The sequence below is a fragment of the Lithobates pipiens genome, unplaced genomic scaffold (genome assembly GCF_037356315.1).
Source record: "Lithobates pipiens isolate NorthernLeopardFrog02 unplaced genomic scaffold, aLitPip1_a1.2 Scaffold_18, whole genome shotgun sequence".
NCBI lineage: Eukaryota > Metazoa > Chordata > Amphibia > Anura > Ranidae > Lithobates > Lithobates pipiens.
Genome location: NW_027507758.1, coordinates 346,767,025 through 346,785,506, shown reverse-complemented (window position 1 = coordinate 346,785,506; position 18,482 = coordinate 346,767,025). Strand labels below are relative to the sequence as shown.

The following is an 18,482-nucleotide window of genomic DNA, read 5'->3' as shown; positions in this document are numbered from 1 at the left end:
GTGACTAGATGGGGTGTGGAAGGCAGATTAAATGCCAGGTCCATGAACTAAAAGTGTTGAGGTCATGTACCTGGTGAAGAATGAGCTGAAGAGGGAGCTTCTGTTGCACCCCTTGTCCCTGGTAGTAATAAAGACACAGAAACACTTGGGCAGCGAAATACCAAATCAGAAGGCAGGGACAGCATCAGGATACAGACCAAGGTCAACAACAGTCACAAAACAAATTACGGGAGCATAAGGTAAAGACAGCAATAGAATACAATGCCAAGATCAGTTACCAGCTGGGCAGCAAGGTACTGAATCAGGAGGCAGAACACAGTCTGAAACATGATTCAAGGTCACAACTAAAGCAAAAAAGAATCCAGAGACAGGTGAAAGGGAGGCCGGGTCATTCACAGGAAGACAAATATAGCAGGTCAGGTCATAAGTAAAACAGGACCTGGCTTAAGACCACACAGCAAGCTGTCCATATCATATAATATTCCAGTTTATATAGGCGATTTGGAGCCAATACCAGTGCCAAGCCTGAATGTGTGCCTACATGCACACTGCCTGGAGCGTGCGCTATGTTTGTGCATATCCTCTAGTACATTGTTTGTTAGTAACCTTATGCCCAGAAACGTGCAAGCACTGGTCATTGGACCGTCTTTATAGGACCTTTTTTCACACCAAAGGGAAGAAATCACTGATGTTCTGGGACAATAACGGTATGCAAGTACATATCCTTGATATCCTACAGAAGCCAGAAAATATTCCAGATGAAGGGAGCAAAATGACAGTACTGGAGGATTCTATACAACATTTTTGAGAATGACCGAATGCATATAGGGGCTTGGAGACGCAAGATCAGGCAAAGACAAACAACTTTTAGTTTAGGAATTATGAAAAGGTTGAAATAAATATCTGCAACCTTTTCAGAAGTAGGGAGATAAACCCTTGTCCCAGGAGAGCTGCAAGAGCTGCATGGAGGTCTGCTAATCTTAGCGGTGACACCAGAAGGTCAAAGGACAAAGAGGAGTGGTTTGGGAAATTAATTTTTGCTTATTGCCTGCTGAAACTACCTTCTGTGCACAAGCATGAATTTTGGTCGGAAAAAGCTCTGATGGTTTTCCCCGATGGAATTCCGACGGTATTTCGCTCAAGCTGTCTTGCATGCACATGGTAAAACCATGTATAAATAAATAAAGTCGCGCTATGGACTACTCACCCTATGTGTGTGAAAAACAAACCACAAAACAAAACAAAACGTGATAGAAAATGTCTACGGGGTTAGAGCTGCCTTTACCTAGAACCTCCGCCTCCTAATTTAGGAGGGGAGGTAAAGTTTAAGAAATAAAATAAATAGGTTATGGCGCTAAACCCACCATATGTCTAAATATGTAAATGTGCTCGTAGTAACCTTTCTCCAAACTTAGTAGTATTAACCACTTGCCGCCCACCCTATAGGCAATTGACGGTGGCAAAGTGGTTTCATAATCCTGATCGGACGTCATATGACGTGATCAGGATTATGAGCCGCTGCGCGCCCCCGGGGGCGCGCATCACGGAGATCGTTGTTGCGGGGTGTCAGTCTGACACCCGGCAACTACGATCTCGGTAAAGAGTCTCCGACGGAGACTCTTTACCACGTGATCAGCCGTGTCCAATCACGGCTGATCACAGTGTAAATAGGAAGAGCCGGTGATCGGCTTTTCCTCACTCGCATCTGTCAGACGCGAGTAGAGGAGAGCCGATCGGCTGCTCCTCTGACAGGGGGGTCTGTGCTGATCGATTATCAGCACAGCCCCCCCGAGGATGCCCACACTGGACCACCAGGGACGCCACCAGACCACCAGGGATGCCCAGCAAAAGGTAATCCTCCCTAGACCACCAGGGATGCCAGTCAGCACAATTGATGCCAATCAGTGCCCATAATGGATGCCAATCAGTGCCCACAATGGGCATCACTGATTGGCATCCATTAGTACAGTATAACACCAATGCCGCCTATGAGTGCCCACCCGTGCCGCCTATGAGTGCCCACCCGTGTCGCCTATCAGTGCCCACCCATGCCCATCTGTGCCGCCTATCCATGCCCATCTGTGTGGCCTATCCATGCCCATCTGTGCCGCCCATCCATGCCAGCTATCAGTGCAAATTTGTGCCACCTATCAGTGTCCAGTGTCCATCAGTGTCACCCATCAGTGCCGCCTATCAGTGCCGCCTATCAGTGCCGCCTATCAGTGCCGCCTATCAGTGCCGCCTATCAGTGCCACATATCAGTGTCCATCGGTGCCACATCATTGGTGCCCATCAGTGCCGCCTTATCAGTGCCCATCAGTGTAGCCCCATCAGTGCCCATCAGTGAAGGAGAAAACGTACTTATTTACAAAGTTTTGAAACTGAAACAAAAAAAACTTTTTTTTTTTTAATTGTCGGTAGTTTATTTGTAGCGCAAAAAATAAAAACCGTAGAGGGGATCAAATACCACCAAAAGAAAGCTCTATTTGTGGGAAAAAAATGATAAAAATGTCATCTGGGTACAGTGTAGCATGACCGCGCAATTGTCATTCAAAGTGCGACAGCGCTGAAAGCTCAAAATTGGTCTGGGCAGGAAGGTGTATAAGTGCCCTGTATTGAAGTGGTTAAAAGTGCTAATTGAATCCTATAAGGATTAAAGTGCAAATGCGTACTAGCCCTGTTTAGTTTCAAAAATGAAAAATATATATGATCGGTATTTTAAAACAACATATAAGTGCCATATAACAATGAATCAAAATTCATATTCAAATATATATTTTTCATTTTTGAAACTAAACAGGGCTAGTACGCATTTGCACTTTAATCCTTATAGGATTCAATTAGCACTTTTAATACCACTAAGTTTGGAGAAAGGTTACTACGAGCACATTTACATATTTATACATATGGTGGGTTTAGCGCCATAACATGGTGAAACCGACCGTTAAGAACGTGGTGCCGTACAACACGTACGATGGGACTAGAAAAAGGAAGTTCAATACCCAGGAGCCAATAGCTTCCATCTCCTAGTTGAACCTGAGCATGCGTGAGTTTTTGCGCGTCAGATTTGCATACACACGATCGGAATTTCCGATAGAAAGTTTTTCCGTCAGGGAAAATTGAGAACATGCTATAAATTTTTTGCTGAAATCCGGACACCTAAATTTCGATGGAGCATACACACTGTTGCATTTTCCAATGAAAAGCTCTCATCTGTCTTTTTTTGGCTGGCATTACGATCGGGTGTACGTGGCATAAGAGACGTCTCCTCCACTTTCAAAAGTTGGAGCATCCCTTCTTTCTGAAAGAAAACTTGTCTGCCAGTTTGGGGGATTTAGGGTCCCAGTTTTTGTGGCTCCTGGTTTTGCATTAGAGGCTGAAGACAGTGAGTATTTACGTTTTCATCCCCAAAAGGAAGGATCATTTTTTCCACTTGAGGTCTGGGATTCTTTTGCTGGGGTAGATGCTTACTCTTACCTCCAGAAACATATCCTTGATGAGGGTGTACAAAGCAGCTTGGAAGAGAGGTTTACCCTTGAAGGGCATGTGCAGAAAACACTTTTTACATGCCTGTTCAGCAGACCAACATTTCAACCAAAGAGTTTTTCTCAAGTTCACTGATAGGAGACCAATATGGAAATAAACTGGTTGACACACACTAGTCCACCTATACTGTAGTGCAGTGCTGCTGGCATGAACTATAAACCCTCCACAAATAAAGCATTAGTGTGATGCAAGGTAGGACCCTCTGCCATGAGGTTTGTCTATTCACTAAATTTTGGCAGACTAACATCAAGGCAATAGAAATATAAGGCCTGCCAGTAAAATCAAAGTTTTCAAGAGTGACCCCAGTGGTTTGTCCAAATAATCCGCAAATAATGGGGCATCCTCTACAGGGACTGTTAAAGCTTTATTAAAGATAAGGCAGGGACCATCGACTGTTAGCAGCACTGGTAGAAGCTACAGGTCCCGAAGGTCACATTTCAGGTAGACCCCCCAGTCTTTGGTCCAGTAGGGTCTAGGTACAGCCTCCAAAATTTTGCTGAGTATATGTCGATCTGCATAAAGAGACCAGCTTAGTAGCATCTGGTGAATGTATGGACTGCAGACCAAGTTGTGGCCTTGCAGATCTGAGCCAGAGGCTTGGCGATGCACTGGCCCAGAAGCACTATCTGATCTAGTAGAGTGTGCTTTGACATGAAAAGGTGAAATCTTCCCTTTTAACCATTAGGCCTGAATTATAACTTGCCAAATCCACTTAGCAATAGTGGATTTCGACACTGTCTGTCCCTTCCTAGGACCCTCTGTCAGCATAATAAGACATCAATCTTTCAGACCTGTCATCTTTAAATAGACCTAGACCGCTCTCACTACATCAAGACAATGTATTGAGTTCTCTACCCTAGAACCTGTTTTTGGAAAAACTGACGGTAGGACAATATTTTGGTTTAGGTGAAAACCTAAAACCACCTTAGGCAGACAACTTGGATGAGGACCCAACATGAACCTGTCCTTGTGATCAAATATGGCTTCTTTACAGGAAAGAGCAGCCAGTGCGGATAACCTTTTGCAGAGGGTATAGCAACCCAAAACACCATTTCCCTTGTCCAAAGAACCAAGGGAGTATGCTGTAACGGTTCAAAGGGCTGTTTTTTGCAATACCGACAAGAAACTAAGTTCAAGTCCCAAGGGTTCAAGGGTGGTCTAACTGGCAGAATAAGCCACATTACCCCTTGTATAAAAACCCTGGACCAAAGAATGCAAAGCAAGCGGTCTTTGAAATAGGACCAATAAAGCCGAGACTTGGCCCTTAATAGTACTCAAGGCCAGCTTCATTTGTATTTGTAGAAAAAAATAAGAATTCTATGTTATATTTCTGAGGGTGACAACCCTTGGATTCACACCAGGAAAACTAAGCCCCCCCAGACTCTATAATATAGGACTCTGGAAGCCGGCTTTATTAATAAGGGGAAAAATCACTGACTATGTCTATTCAGAATGTGGGCTTCCATAGCCAAACCGTCAAACTTAGAGTTTGTAAGGTAGGATGGAATATAGGCCTCTGTAAGAGTAGGTTTGGCCATAGTGGAATGGACCATAGATCCTCCATCGCCATCTTTATGATTTCTGCATACCAGGACCTTCTGGGCCATGCTGGGGCTACAAGAATTACCGGCTTTCTTTCCAGTTTGATCCTGCAAAGAATCCATGGCAGCAACTGAATATGGAAAAAAGCCTAAATCACTAAAATTTACCCCATGGGGTCACCACACATCTGTCTCGCATGCGAGTTGATCCCTTTTCCTTGACATAAGGTTGACCAACTACAAGTTGAACCTGGACACCAAAAGATCTACCTCCGGGATCCCCCATCTTTGGCATATAGCCAGAAAAAATTTCAGGGTAAAGGGACCACTCCCTCAGGAACTGCTGGAGACTCAAGTAGTCCACCCGTCAATTTTCTGTTCCGGAATGAGGAAAGCCGCAGGAATGAAGAAAGAGCAGAAAAGGATGTTACTTGCCTAAGCTAGAATATGGTCCACCACTCTCTGAGCTACGTGACCCTTAGTGCCCCCTTGGCTATTGATATAGGCCAGAGCTGTGGCATTGTCGGATTGGATCATGACAGGACAATTCAGTAACCAGAATGTTCAGGGCTTCAGAGCCAGACGCGCTGCCTGAATCTCTAGGATGTTGATGGGCAAGGCTTTTTTTCGGTTCTGGACCACTGTCCCTGGACATTTGTCTTTTCCAGTACTGCTCCCAAACCTTTAAGGTTAGCATCTGTTGTTACAACTTTCCAAGCAAGGGTATGAAGCATTTTTCCTTCTACAGATATCCTTTTCCCTGATACCGAGCACCAACTGAGGAACAGAAAGTTCAACTATATAGAGAGATTGAGGAATTAGAGCAAAAAATAGACCTAAGGGGCTTCGGGAAAGACAGAAATAAAAAAAAAAAAAAAAAGGGAGTTGGAAGAGTTTTTGGAGCAAGAGAGGAGGTCAGCTTTCCACAACATAAACAAGGATAGATACCAGTGGGGGAACAGGTCAGGTAAGTGGTTGGTGAGAAGAGTCAAGGAACATAAAAATAGGACCTATATTCCAAGTATCAGGGATAAAAGGGGTGAGATGCAGTTCGCCACTCCAGACATTGCAGAGAATTTCCATACCTACTATAGTGCACTGTAGAATATAGGGGTAAGAGGGGGCAAAAAGGAAAAAAGGAAAGGAGTTATAGGGGAGTACCTTAGGAGCCTAGACTTCCCAAAAGGGGAGAAGGAGGAGATGGAGGTACTGGACGCCCCCCATTTCAATAAGGGAAGTGAAGAGAGTAATCAAAGACATAGCCCTGGGGGGGGGGGGGGGGGAGTCCGGGGCCCGATGGATACTCCATCCTGTACTATAAAAAATTTCAGACGTTTTTAGTACCAAAGCTCTACGAATACTTTAATGCAGTGGGTGCAGAGGAGACTTTCCGTGAAGAGGCTCTTTTGGCCCACATTGCTTTAATTTTGAAGGAGGGTAAAGATCCAGCAGCCCAGGAGAGCTATCGGCCGATCTCATTATTAAACACGGATGTAAACATCTTTGCAAAAATAATAGCTGACAGATTGAAAGCACTCCTCCCTGGATGGGTACATACTGATCAGGTGGGATTTGTTCAGGGACAAGAGGGGAGAGATAACTCCTTGAAGTCTATCATTTTGATCCGGGAGGCTATTAGAAGAAAGACTCCCACAGTAATCCTATCGGTGGACGCCGAAAAGGCCTTTGATAGAGTCGAATGAGAGTTCATAAACGAGACCTTAAAATATATGGGGTTGGGAGAGAGGATGATGGGATGGATTAAAGTGCTTTACACTCAGCCGACAGCCAGAGTTGGGGTGAATGGATCTCTGTCTCGCCCCCTTGAACTGTTCAACGGGACGAGACAGGGTTGCCCCCTCCCGACGATTCTGTTCGCGATTACCTTGGAGCACCTCCTGGTAGCGGTTCAAAGGAATCAGGATATTTGGGGAATCTGGGTGGGAGGGAGGGAGGGAGAGAATACAAGGTTTCTGCGTTTGCAGACAATGTATTGTTATATATAGCCAATCCCAGAACATCGATCCCGTCTGTCCTCAAAGAATTAGAGCAATATGGACGACTATCTAATTTTAAAATAAACATGGCGAAGTCCGAGATCCTAAACCTGAATTTACCAGAAACAGAACAGAGATCACTCTCTGCCCGCCTTCCCTTTAAGTGGTGTAGAGGAGAACTGAGCTACTTGGGCATAAAATTGATGGCACAGGTGTCTAATCTATATGAAGCTAAATTATATACCCCTTTTGAATAAAATTAAAGATCACATGAATAACATGAAGAATAAAGCGTTATCATGGATGGGCAAGATTAACGCAATAAAAATGTTCATATTGCCAATCGCAATTTAGACATTCCAAATGATACCAGTCCCCCTGCCTACAAGTTATTTTAGAAAATTAAAATCTTTGGTTGTGTCGTTTATATGGGCCTGGAAAAGGCCTCGTATCGCGTACAATGTTTTGGTAAAGGAGAAGGACTGCGGAGGAGTGGCATTGCCAGATTTAAAAAAATACTACGAAGCAATAGTAATTTCCAGAGTAGCTGACTGATTACACAATAAGAAAGAGAAGAGTTGGGTGGAGCTAGAAACTAGACTGAGTGGGACGGAAATAGCAAAGATGATATGGATACCACCTCACTCGCGGGATTTAGGAGCAAGCACTAGCACTTTAACAAGGCATACACTTAAAACTTGGGATAAAATGAATAAGGCACATAACGAACTATAATTCCCCACTAATGTCACTGTTAGATACAAATTACTTTTTACCAGGGAAGGAGGAGCGTTTATACTTTAGTAGATGGGCAAAGAGAGGAAATAACACTAGGGGAGGTGATTAAAGGGAATAGGTTATACACGTATAGGGAAATTACACAAGATTGGGGCCACAAGCCACTAGACAGATGGAGACACACCCAATTATTACACTTCACACAAGAGTTGTCACAGCCCCTACGAGGAATGACATTTTTAAGGCCACTAGAGAAATTGCTCAAGGATGCACAATGTTTCGAGAAAAGGGTATCGAAAATATATAAAATATTAAGGTGGGAGGCAGATTCTGAGCTACCGGCATATTTGGGAAAATGGGAAGGGGAGATAGGCCCACTAAGAAATGAAGAGCATAGGAATAAAATAATTAAAATGACTCACTTACTCCCAAGAGATATTCGAACGCTTTAAATGACATACAAATTAATAGCGAGGTGGTATATGACGCCCCAAAGAGTGCAGAAGTTTAGAGGGGAAGAGCAGTCAACTTGTTGGAGGGCATGTACAGCACAGAGCTCCCTTAAACATTTATGGTGGAACTGCCCTAAAATAATTCCTTATTGGGATAAACTAATAGAAATTATATTTTTGGTGACGGGATAGGATTGAAAAATGGGTATGCTTGTTCCACTACACAGAGAAAGGGGTAACGCAATACAATGGTACAATAATCCCATATTTACTGAATGCAGCCAAAGCTCTGATTCCATGCCATTGGAAAACCACACAGGTCCCAACAATAACAGAGTGGGTGAAGAGGGTGGAACGAACAAGGGTAATAGAAGAGTCGATACATAAAATAGAAGAAACAAAGGGGAAATACCAGGGGATATGGCAACAATGGCTGGCACTCTTGGAAAAGGGAGATTATCTTGTAATGCTTGAGGGAAATGGGGACAGAGAGGGAGGTGAGTGAGAGAAGGGAGTTGGGGGGAGGGTTGTTTAACTGGAATGTAATTGGTAAGAAGAGGCTGTGAAAGAAAGATTTTTGAATAAACTGTACAAATAGTTTTTACAAACTGTATGCATAAAGAGGAAAAATAAAGAATATGTAAAAAAAAAAAAAAACTTTCCAAGCAAGGGTATGAAGCATTTTTCCTTCTACAGATATCCTTTTCCCTGATACCGAGCACCAACTGAGGCTCTGGGACACCCTTGGGGACAGCCACATTGGCAAATCTAGAGCTTGAATAATTTTGTTCCAAGCAGACAGGATACTGTTTTTGCAAGTGTCGAATGGAACTGGGCATAGGGAACCACTTTAATGAAGCTACCATCTTTCCTAACAACCTCATGCAAAGGCGAATGGAGGGATCTCTTTTTTCGACCTGACCATCTGTACCAGCTCTCTTATGGCGTTGATCTTTGCCTAAGGCAAGAACATCTTTTCTGGGCTGTGTCTATGATCAGACTCAAGTACTCCATGTTTTTTTTTAGCAGTTTTAAGGAAGACTTCTCTAGGTTGAGAATTCAACACAGATTTTTCAGGTATTTGGTTGTAATGCGCACACTTTGCTCCAAACGGGCCACCGATTGGTCTATTAGCAATAGATTGTCTAGGTACACCAAGACTGTTATGCCCTGTGCTCTTAACCTGGCTAGAGGTGAAGCCAGAACTTTTGTAAACACCCGGGGTGCTGTAGCTAGCCCGAAAGGCAAGGCTAGGCTACAAACTGAAAATGCTGCTGTTCTACCTCGAACTGTAGAAACCTTTGATCGGTTGGAAATAAAGGGACATGCAGATATGTATCCCTAATGTCGATAGATGCCAGAAGTTCTCCTTCTTGTAGGATAGAAACCATTGACCTGATCGACTTCCTGCAAAAAGAGGATCTTCAGGAACCGATTTAGATTCTTTAGATCTAGAATGGGTCTGACATCTCCATTTGGTTTTGGTACCGTAATGAGGTTTGAATAAAACCCCACACCTTGCTCATCTATGGGGAATTGTACGATCAACCCCTGAGCCAGTAAGCCGTCTAGTACCCGAAAGAGAGATTGCATTTTCCCTGGATCTGTGGGAACGTTTGACCTCAGAAAACGAGATGGTGGAAAGTCCCAAAATTGTAGTTTGTACCCTAGAGTCACTGTGGAGATGACTCATCTGTCCTGAATTTCCTCTTGCCAGACTTCTGAGAACTGCAGAAGTCTTCTCCCCACTCTGGCGGGGGAGGGGGGGGCACGCTTTTATAATGAGGCTTTAGAAATATGTTTTGCAGGTTTCCGCCCCCAGGACTTCTTTTGAACCTGATGCCCCTGAAGCAGAAGAAAGAGCCAGTTTAAATGAAGGGTGTTTATTCCTTCTTTTGACTGGCAAGAAAGTACTTTTTCCCCTTGAAATCTTTTGGATGTATTAGTCCAAATTATCTCCAAATAGCTGATTCTCATGAAAAGGAAAATCAGTCAGGAGCCTTTTGCATGGTGCTTTGGCTGACCAATTTTTTAACCACAGCATTCTACGTGTACCAGCACAAATGCAAGGCGGGACGCCTGGTGAATAGAATTTTTTAATGGAGTCTATGGCAAAACATAATGCTCTTGGCAGTTTGGCCAAATCCCAGGTTTGTTGTACAGGAACCTCCTTTAAGGGCCTGTCTAAACTGATCCGTTAGGGACTAACAGATGCCGATTGCAGCGCCGAGTAACTGCACCTGTTCAAGAAAAGGATTTTAACAGGAATTCCAACCTTTTATTTGTTGGATCCAAAGCATTTGTGCATTGTCTACTGGACAAGTTAGACATTTATTCACACTGGATATAGCAGCATCAACTGCTGGTACAATCCATGTTTTGGTGAATTTCTCCCCCATGGGATAGAGTCTGCGAATCTCTTTAGAGGGAGAAAATGCTCATCCGGCTGATCCCATTCAGCATAAATAAGCTTTTATAGCAATGCACGGACAGGAAACGCATGCAAAGGCTGTGAAGGTTTTAAGGAACCCAAAGAAGAAATAACTTTCAGCTGACTCTATTAGGGGTAGCTTGAAAATGGAACGAATCATCTCCGTAAGAGAATGTAAAAGCAATTTCTCAGATTGCGAGGCTAAAAGGGGATCATTCACTGTTGTTTCCTCTACAGAGGCGTAATCGTCTTTCCTCCTGATTGCCTGAGGGTAACTCCTCATCCTCTACCCACTGTTCCCTTGCAAAGGGTCTAAGGTGGGGGAATGGGAACTAGCATGCTTCCTATCCTTTAGGATGGAGGATACGATTAAAGTCGCTAATCTTCCCTCTAGGTCCAGCAGGGCGGAGAAAAATGCATCTTCAGTCATGTATACAGGGGCTGAGATGTGAGAAGCAGCTGCACCACCAATTGGTTCCAAGGACTCCCCCGTGCCACATTTGGTATTTCAGGAGAGGATGACAGTGTGGAGGCACAACTAGAGTTTCCAGCGCCCAAAGGTGAAATTTTTGGTACCTTCTTTGTGGTGTCTTTTTTTGGGAGCCATAGCGCCAAGCACAAACGCAGACGCACTAAGTAAATGCACTATTTGCTGAGCAATAGTCTAGCATACAATGCTGCTAATAAAGTTCAGCTTGGTGCTGAGTAAAATTAATTTCCTATACTAGAAAGCCTGTATGCATTGCCTTACATCCCCCCAGCACTCTTGTCCCATGTGTCAGACATTCATCTCTCCAGTTCCTAGCTTGAGAAGCGTCGGTTTGATTTCTCAGATTGCGAGGCTCTGCTCTGTGTCCCCAGCGGCTGCGGTGTGTATTCCTCATGGATGTTACATCCCACAAACAGCTGCGCAACTAAGCCACTCCCCCTCCAATAAAATATTAACATAGGGAAGCCATCGCCGCACCCCACCGAGGGGGGGGGGGGAGTACAAACTATTGTTATACCTCCCAGCCCCTTAGTTCCCCCAGGGGGGAAAGAACATGCTGTTGAAAAACGTTATTCTAGATGAGGAATTCTCCTTGGCTGCTGAGACCACACACATGCTTTTTAGCTGGGACACTGAGCTTACTGAGAAGCAACGTACCAAGGTATGTGCATTTACTCCCTCTAGTGGAGACTTTAAGGCATGACAATATTTTACCCATGGAAGAAAAACCCATAGGTGGACTTTACAGTTCCTAGGATTCTTCCCTTACCTTATGCTCGCTGCAGGATACTGCTGTAACAGACAGATCCAAACTTCACCCGTCACGGCGGGCTGTGTTAGCAAACCTTCAAGGACCGGGTCCCTTTTATCAGGGTTCCACTCCCTTGGACCTGCATTAGCACCACGTCAGGAAAAAAATTAGGTAATGTAGGCATGACCAAAAAGCCCTGGGTCCCCAGGGTTCAGCCCAGCAAGGAGAGGCGTTACAGGCAAAACCTTGTGCTTCGTATACGAAGCCCGAGTACCATCCACCTTGTCCTCAGTGGCACTTTGGATGGATCCGGTCTATGGAGGCTGTTTAAATCCAGCAAGGATCCCTCCAGCGGAGCTCTTCAGAGCACATCTTCACTCGTGACTAACACCTTAGATACTGGCAAAAAAACTGAGGTGCTCCCGGTATGTGAGGGATTATATAGGGAGGCAACTTCCTGTTAAGGGTGTGCCAGTGTCCATCACCTGAAGGTGGCCTATAGCCCACATATTAATTACTATGCTGCTCTGTGTCCCATGATGTATGATAAAGAAAACATTTTATGTCACTGTAATTGGCCATTTTCCTAAATTGAAAACCCTGTTCTGATCAGCATTTAGTCAGGGAGACTTCTGTAAAAATGCTGTGCGTCACGCTGCAGTCTTTATTCCTGGTATTTATATAGATGACTTATTGTACATCAAGTGATTTACAGATTACACAGATCTAGGTCAGTCCCTGTCCCTACAATGAAGCTAATGTTCTTAGCACACTCATGTTAACACAAGGAGTAATACAGAGACAAAGTTGATTGATCTGCCAGTATTGTTTTAGTCAAGGGAAGAAACCAGAGCAGAATAAACCCACAGCGAGGGGGAGGTCAAGCTCCATACAGATAGTGTTCCTGGCAGAATCTAAAACTAAGAACCTTCATAACTACATGCATGCACTTCAACCTGATTGCATGCTATTAAATAGGGCAGACAACCTCATGGCGACAATGGTGGAACATGTCTGTGCAATATCAGCATAGCCAATTGGCTTCTATCTAAGGGCATGTGAGGGTGACAATGCAGGAGAGCAACTGTTTGACAGAGAGAGAGCGTTGTTAAACCATAATAGGAAGTAGTACTTGAATAGGGAACTTCATTACAGGATGACCGGAGGCCAATTTAAAAAAAAACTTTAGATTTAGAAATATATTAAAAGGCACTTGAAATTACTTAAATATTTTAAAGACTAAATTAAATATTTTTTAGCGATTAGGTTTACATTTACTTTAAATTACATCTGTCAGTGCCCAAAATATATACTTTTGCATTGAAATAAGGCAGCTCCAGATAGCAGCTGGTACCAGTGGCATGCAGAATTATCCCTGCGGAGTACCAAAGAAATGTCTAAAATTATGATTCATGGTATGCCAACTCCAACTTTTTCAAAAATTCTGCACCAAGGATTTAAAACATTAATGCTATCTCACTGACCTACTGAACAGCAACAAGTGCTGCACTGTGAGATAAGCTGCATTCCTAAGCACCAACATTTTGAGAAGCAGGAAATTGCATGCTACAGAACTCCTCAAGGTCCAGTGTCTCTTAGGGTGCTCTGCAGAGATAGATGTTTATTTCACTGGTGATGAATGAAACCCAGAGGTACCGAGATTTCATATAAAAGGTTAGTGTTTGGACTTACACATAATTACAGGATCCACTGCACTGCTGTGGATTACAGGAGTGCAGTTAATTCTGCACTCCTGTGACCTGTTTTCAGCAGACAGCGGGCCGACATCACAGAGCTGGTCCAGGCTCAGGCAAGATCAAAATGAAGTCGGGATCCACCCACATATGCCTTGACCGGCACTCAGCTCAGCCTCTCAGTGAGCCAATGAGAGCTTCAGCCAGCCACCCTTGCCCCCTCCACAGCCCAGCGCTCTAGTGAGCAAGGAGGGGCAGAGCAGACAGCAGTGACTGACAGTCACCAGCTCCCTGCTCAGGGTGCCATGAGAACTAAGTTTTCGAACCAGCAGGGGACAGATGCAGGATTGGAACGAACCACCTAGGCAAGTATGATTCTGAATAAAAAAAAAAAAAACCCATACGTCTCTTAAGTTTTTAAAACATATTTTGTTATAGATATCCCAACAAAGGTAGTAAACTGACACTCTCCGAGATACGGATATTTTTAAGCTTTAGGCCCCATTCACACTTGAGCGTTTTGTAGCTTGTAGCTCAAAAAGGCTCAAAAAGCAAAATTCTGTTCATTTCAATGGCCCCTGTTCACATCCGAGTTTTCTGTAGCTTGTAGCAAAAGGCCTGTTGCAACTTTTCAGGCAGAATTTTTTTGTCCCTATAGACTTCAATGGAAATGCCTGAAAACACTTGATTTGAGTGTTTTTTCAGGCTTTTTTTTTCCGGTGATCACCTCTTCCTAGTGCTTTCCATTGGCTAAAAAAAAACCCCCATCTAGATGAAAAACGCTTGACATTTTTGTAATTCTGTTAAAGAAAAATAACACACCTGAAAACGCAACACACTAGCGTGAATGTAGCCTTAATGTAGAGAAACAAGAAACGAAAGTGGCATTAAATCCAAAAACAAGAAAGTAATATATTGCTGATTACCAATTCTTACATGTTGTGGCTGCATTCGTTTTTCTTTTTAAAGTAGTTATACTCTCTTTCTCTCAAGCGATGGATGTCCCGGAGCTCCCCGCCGTCCGCTATCAATCTTCAGCCCCGTGGCTTCTGGGTATTGATCCCTGGCCCTTTCCTTTGGCTGGGCCCAGATGACATCACTTCCGCACAGCCGTCTTGGGATTGTATGTCTCTTCTATATTAAAGCGCCTGTCCAGTCGCAATTTTTTTTCTACTTTATTTTCAACTGTTGATCCTGCCAGCATTCTATTATTTATTGCAAAATTGTCAGATAGAGGTTGAGACAAACTGTTTAACATGGACAGGGGTGCTTAAAATGGCCAGCTTTTATGCATTTATGTAAACACTTTAAATCTAAACTCTAGATAACACTTTTTAAGCCATTACAGGAACAGTTTGTTTTTCTTTTTGGGATACTTTGTTAATCAAGTCCATCAAAATCTGCTAATGCATCTAAACACTACTCTCTTCCCTGACTGACAAGGATACTATCCAAAGGTGTCTCTGTTGCTTTTTCAACCAGTAGAGACACCCCAAAACAGGAAGTTTGTTACTGGGTTGATAACTGGGTAAAAACATAGGAAAAGGGCCTGAAAAAAAATTAAGACAAATGCAGCCACCATATATAAATGATGGGCAAACTGTCATAGGTTACATTTTATATTTTCTGTCTTACAAGTGACAGAGTCTTTAATATAATGTACAGTGGTGATGATGGCTAACTAGATTTGTACCAGCTAATGCATTAAAAAAAAAAAAAATCACTATCCTAAATATAAGGCAAAGTATTTTACCATGTTTTTTTTTTTAGCACTACACCTAGTAGAATAAAGCAAACAGAAATATCCAATTAAGCTTAATTGTACACAACATATTAACGTCCCTGAGATGCTTTTCCTGAACTACAAATCCACCATATGGCTCAAGATGGAATACAACTAAGCTTTTGTGACTCCTTAGAGCAGGTTTAAGTGCTCATGAAGAAAATGCGCTTACTATATTTGTTGACCTATTGCCATACGTACAGCTGATCCTGTGAGCAGTCAATCTGATGGGGGGGGGGGGGGGAAGCTATAAAACTAAAATTAGATCAAAAATATATTGTACAACTCTGAAATACACATTTTAGGCTAGGCAGATTCTGCTTTCTTCAGATGTATAGAAAAAAAGGTTTGGCTAAAAGTTCAAACCTAAGAAAGAAAAACTAATATATACACGTTACATCCAAGGCCACGGATATAACAATAGAAGTGTAAATTACTGCCATCTTTCCAATGTTATGGATACTATAAATTAATATATCATGGTTATACTATTGGAAATAACAAAAAGAGAATTCCCCACAGCGCAGGAGAAACAATCCCCTATCCCAACTGGGATGCCTGCTTCTTGCCATTGCAACCTGTGTACTTTTTATGTGTTCCTTCTGGCATCTGTGTTGTGTCAGTGCTGTGTGGGAAGAGATTTCCCTGTCTATCTTCTCAAAGAGAGCAGAGACAGTTGTTGCCTTTGGATCAAATCTTAGCTTAGTCAACTGAAAGCTGGAAATTATTCACCACCCTACAAATCAGACTGATTAGCTGTTCACGTTAGGAACTATGGCCACAAATATGCCAATAAATCCTTTATCCACATATGGTCAGCCGTGTAAACAGAAACACTGGCTTAGCACTTCATTCTTCTAGGTTCTCAGTCTCTTTTATTTGACTTTTGTATTGATGAACTTCTCACCTTTAAAGGAAATAAGGGGAGAACAAGGAAGTGGGAATTTACATGAAGCACGTGGTTGCAATAGGGTAAATTGGTGAACATATAAGAAATGTATTGTATATATATACATATACATACACACACAAACGCACAGTGCCGGTATCAATTGTAAACAAACATGGTATTGACATTGGTATCTCATGATATAACCACAATAATGTTCCATGGTTCACCAAAATGGTAACAAATCCATAAAGTGTGTCTCTTTTATTTGACTTTTGTATTGATGAACTTCTCACCTTTAAAGGATATGTGTCAACTTCCAAAAAGCCATGGCCATCAGCAAGCTAAGACAAATTCTCTCAGGTCAAAGCAGCATTGCATAAAAAAAAAAAAAAAACCTGCTCGCTTGAAAGTGACAGAAGGCGGTTGCAGTAGGTGTGGCTTCTCTCACACCTATAAACAGAGACTGAATTAAAATCAATGTCCGTTTTCTTCCATTACAGGCTGGACCTGTTCTTATAGCGCCCACCGTGTCCATTAATTCATGATAGCATATGGCTATTAGGTCACGTCCATCAATAACAAATCGATGTATAAGTTTTAACGTAACAAAAAAATATTTATTTTTACATATATATTATATATTCTTGCAGTGAATTATTAAAGATAAATAATTCTTCTGTATATGTACAATTGAATGGGCATCTAACTCCTAAGTGAACCAGAACATCCATAATTTTTTTTGGAGTGCAGTACACCATATCAAATCACATGTTTAGCTCTGTACATTAAGCAATATCATAGAAGTTTGTATTTGAAGCTTTACAACACATGTATTCAAATATTTACTTTACCGCCATCTGCAGCACTGTATAAGTTGATACACATACCTTCAGGGGCATTGGCATTGCAATCTGAAGAATGAAAAATTGTCGAATTTCCAATATTGACATCTAGACTGCTGTTGCTCTGTAAAAACAAGAGCATCCAAATCACCAGTAAATAAATCTTCAAACAATAGAAAGTATAGTAAATCTGCTGCCATAGTTCCTGGATCTGTTTTCACCCACCCAGCTGCCAAAAGAGAGCTCCAATTCCTCATGTTCTATTATTTAGGATATTAAAGTGATTGTAAATGGTTACCTTGTAAAACAATCCATTCAGTTTAAAATAGAAATGAAAGGCAAAAATTTTTGTATAGCTATAAAAATAGATTATAAATGTATTGTTTCCCTTTTTACAAGTGATCACATTCCCTCAGTTCTCATCTGTATAAGAGCTGGGGGGAGGAGAAGCAGCAGCACACTGAGCTTTCCAGTGAATGGCTGTGCAGGGGCCCGCGACAGGACAAGTCTAATCATTGGAGGAGAGTATACTCGGTTCCCAGCATAGCTAGAGAACTGACCACAATGTGTTCTCCCCTGCTTAGTGTGGTCATTTTTTAATAAGAAAGCAGAAGGACTGGAAGGATATTAAACAAAGGAACCAATACATAGAGAACAGGAGACTTTCTCATACAAGTACATAGTACAGTAGGCACATATCAGGGATATGAAGTGTTGGGGTAACAAACATTTTTAACAAAAGAAAAACCCAAAAGGGAGACTGTGACTGTTGTGGCAAGTGTGTCGGCCTCAGAAGTCAAGAGCAGAAATCTAACTACTGAGACAGAATAAGTAGTTGGTGGTACGTAGTTTAACTCGCCAACATCTACCAAACGCGAAAATTTCAACTTTAATGTGAAAAGATAAAGCATGCATATACTTGTGATTTACTATAGAATGTATTGCACAGATATGCGAGTAGTCTATGTTCCTCGAGAAAAGAAGCACTATTTGCCAAGCAGACCATAAAAGAACTGTTTATCAAAGGAATGGAGAATACATGTAAATACTCATTTACAGATGTGCATATGGTTGGTTTGAAGCAAAAAACAAAAACAAAAAAACACCTTATGTGCAAGAGACTGATGATAAAAACAAATTCAGCTTTTCACTATTACTATAATTCTGCTAAATTTGGCCTAACCATCAATCACCACGAAAGGTGTATGTAAATAGTGTTCCTAAAAATATGGCAAAGCCATTTACCCTCCAGCATGCCCACATATGGTAAGAAATATCCTCCAGTGACTAAAAATGAAAACTTTCACATATCATTTTGGGTGGAT

The 18,482-nt window shown here is 42.3% G+C and overlaps 1 protein-coding gene across 1 annotated transcript in view; it reads right to left on the bottom strand.

Annotated features, from left to right (window-relative positions):
• Positions 1–17,134: 17,134 nt before the first annotated feature.
• LMBRD1 (LMBR1 domain containing 1) overlaps positions 17,135–18,482 on the bottom strand; it is a 340,404-nt gene continuing 339,056 nt past the window's right edge. Inside the window, exon 14 of the mRNA XM_077487418.1 lies at positions 17,135–17,281. Coding sequence (XP_077343544.1) covers positions 17,150–17,281 — 132 coding nt within the window. The 3' untranslated portion in view covers positions 17,135–17,149. The remainder of the gene's footprint in view (positions 17,282–18,482) is intronic.